Source organism: Anopheles merus, unplaced genomic scaffold (genome assembly GCF_017562075.2).
Source record: "Anopheles merus strain MAF unplaced genomic scaffold, AmerM5.1 LNR4000747, whole genome shotgun sequence".
In the NCBI taxonomy this organism is placed as follows: Eukaryota; Metazoa; Arthropoda; class Insecta; order Diptera; family Culicidae; genus Anopheles; species Anopheles merus.
The window spans coordinates 27501-30767 of NW_024428327.1; the positions used below are offsets into that span (position 1 = coordinate 27501).

A 3267-nucleotide genomic window follows, 5' to 3' on the forward strand; every position below is an offset into this window, starting at 1 on the left:
AAAGTCATGACATAATGACCAAGCGACGGTCGCAAATATGTCACGAAGCATGCATTCGTCACACCAATCGTTTAGAGTATCACCTCTGATTGATTGATGATTGAGTACGTGACGCTGATATGGATTTTTTCAGTCAGATTTGTGTATGACATTGATAGTGATATTTTGCAGCACTGGTAAAAACCCTAATGAAGAACCCGATAATTAAAGTGAATAAGAAAGTGAATTTTTGAATTTAATATTATGTAATGATGTAAATTATATCTGATTAAATTTGTATGTTTTAACACTAGAGGTAGGCGGGGAACACTGGCACAAATGGCACTGTTAAATATATTTTTCTGTATCCATTGGATAATATTATTTTCTCTGTTATGATAACGATAACGGATATGATCTGATGACGGCGACCAATGTTTTTTATCTCTCATTAACGAAAAAAATAGATGTAAACTTTAACAACAAATTAACAACAAATATAAGTATAAAAATGAAATTAAAAAACCAACATCAATAGTCGTGCAAATATTGTGTGGGGTAAAATGGTCTCGTTACGTTCGATACGCTAACGTAATCATAGATAAATGTCATGTGCTTGGACACACATTATTTTTTTCTTTAAATATTTGGTAAAAATAACATCGTTTCAACAAATTATTTTATTTATTTATTTTTTCTTAATCTTAGGTCATAAAATGTTTATGGTGGGCATCAAAACATTGTATTTGATGTTTTTCGATCGTTAGAAGTCATTGTAAATTTGTAAGTTGGCCAATAATGCAGGTGACCATTTCGCTCCACCTAACCATTTGTCCCAGGTTCCCCTATATTGGTAAGACTTTGAGATTGGTTGTAAATAACCATGTAGTTTAACAAATTTTTCACAGAAAAGAGAATACGCTTTAACAATGCATCCTGTTGTATGCTAATTCCTTTGTAAAAGCTAAAGAGTCCTTTTGTGGTTGAATATTCGCAAGTTTTACATTCGACGGGAAGTAATTTCTCAAAACACAAAACTGATCAGCGTTTTGTATTTGCATTAATAATGAAAGTAGTTTATACGACATCGAACTGAAGAAATCAGTAGAGATAAATAAGTTAAATATTTTCCTGAATGGCACTAAGCTCATTTATACAATTATACTATAAAAGATCCATAAAAAAATATGTTCATTGCGGTCATAGTTGAAACGTAATAAAACCAATAATGTAACAATAAAGTCAGTAATAAAGAATTTTATAAAACCATCGTTTCTATTACCCGCAAATTGCCAACATCCGGAAACATCTTGAAGAAACTATAAATAGCCACTACACCGGTACGATGCAAAGGCAAACCCTAGCGCTGCAACCTAATATACCGCTCCACATTCCTGTCCACCCGTTGGGCGCTTGAAGATGTAAATCAATAGATGCGATTACATCGTAAAATAAGCACAACGCAACACGATCCACCAGCTGACGTTTGCGAAAGCTTACGAAGGCACATTCCTTCAGGAAAGGTAATTACATCCGAGGCCTAATCGAATCACATACCATCACTACCACACCACTTGTGGGGAAGTGGCTGGTGCGGAAGGAGGAATCGTTCCGTCTATGACAGATATCGAGCGCCATGGGAGTGGGCGGGCGTAGGATAGCATAGGATACCGTACGTACGTACGTACTTACCGACAATCTGAAACCGCGCCATTCGCCGATCGAACGAATCGTACGTCTGCACCGAACACATGTATTCGCCGCTGTGGTTCAGCTTCGGATTACGTATTACCAAGGCACGGTACTTGTAGTTGATGGAATCGGACATCGAGTAGTTGGTCTGCAGCTCGTTCTTGAACTGGTTCTGTGCGTCGCGAGACGGCCGTTGTTTTCCACCGCCGAGGAAGTATCCAGCAGGAAAGCATGTTCGAGAGAAAATGAACATTGGCATGGCATAAAGTGCTTCAAGCGGTTCGACCTCACTGTATACTCGCTAACGTGTACGAGGGGACATGATGGTATTAGAATTATGGATGGATTTGCAAGTGCGTGTACAGTACGATGCAGAGTATGATGGCCGTAAAGTTTATTAATTGTTACATGTTTTCATTAAATGTTGTTTATTTATTAGATGATGTGCAATTATCGCAACATCGCTGTTAATCAAGTTAAATCGAAAGATATACGATGTTTTATTAGTTCTATACGTGTTAAAGAATGTTATGCAGTAATAAATAAGGTTATTTTGTACAGCAAATTGCATATTTTTAGGCGTTGTTACATACAAATAGTAAGCATAGAAAAACTATACAAAATACATAAGACGAGTCAAATGTAAAATTAATAATTCACATTCACGTGAATTTTTTAACTATTACTGTCTCCTGAAGATTGATGACGGTAAGATTTCGAAGAAATAATACATCCAAATTTGCACACCCGGTACCATCATCTAGCGCATCACACTGTACCGCACACCTCATGGAATGCTATTTACGATCGAAGACGTTAATGAAGAGCAAAGCCAGCTGCTTCTACAGCGACAGAGTCACGGTGGGAATGTATGTGGCTTGTGCGTACTGCCCCATTACGCCTTACCATTCCGACCGGTGTCCGGGACGGTATCCACTGGTAGATGAGCTTCTTGTTGAAGTACCACTTGAGCACGAAGCCGCATTCGCGCGCCTTAATCTCATACTGACAGTCCATGATGAGTGGCTTCAGGCCGGTGTCGGTGTGAAGTTCAGTTCGCTCGGCACTGTAGACACGCTGGCGGGTAGCTGTTGAACGGTGGTGGATGTCATCGGCACAGACCGGTGGTAACATCGTCATCTTCCCCATCACCACCCACACCATACTGTACCACCGACGGGGGTGTGCTGGATCCGACCACATCGTAAGTGCTCCGATCGAGGACGTACGTCTTCGGTACGTTTAGGTTCGTTATGTGCACGGACTGGTACGCTGCAAAGTAAAGTAAGCGGGAAAAATGGGAATCAGCCCAGGTACAAACTCGCACTACGGGCCGGTAGATCTACACCTACACACTGCTCATATGGTGGTTAGATTATAATTTATGCATTTCCCTCCCCCCCAACGAGCGGGTGGGTTCCATTTGGTTTGCGAAGCCGAATACATTTAGCCCTGTTCTGCAAACCGCCGCTCGGTACTAAACACCGTTGCAGCAATCACCTTCGCCGAGCAATCCGCCAACACAAACCCCCTCCCCGAGCACACATCGGGGAACGATTGCATCGAAAAGCAAAGCTACCAATACCGATGTCACGC

The 3267-nt window shown here is 40.7% G+C and overlaps 1 protein-coding gene across 1 annotated transcript in view; it reads right to left on the reverse strand.

Annotated features, from left to right (window-relative positions):
• LOC121602985 overlaps nucleotides 1-2811 on the reverse strand; it is a 5626-nt gene extending 2815 nt beyond the window's left edge. Inside the window, exons 1-2 of the mRNA XM_041931731.1 lie at nucleotides 2578-2811; nucleotides 1672-1843 (exon numbers count right to left, since the gene is read on the reverse strand). Of these exons, the coding sequence (XP_041787665.1) occupies nucleotides 1672-1843; nucleotides 2578-2811 (406 nt within the window). The remainder of the gene's footprint in view (nucleotides 1-1671; nucleotides 1844-2577) is intronic.
• Nucleotides 2812-3267: the final 456 nt, after the last annotated feature.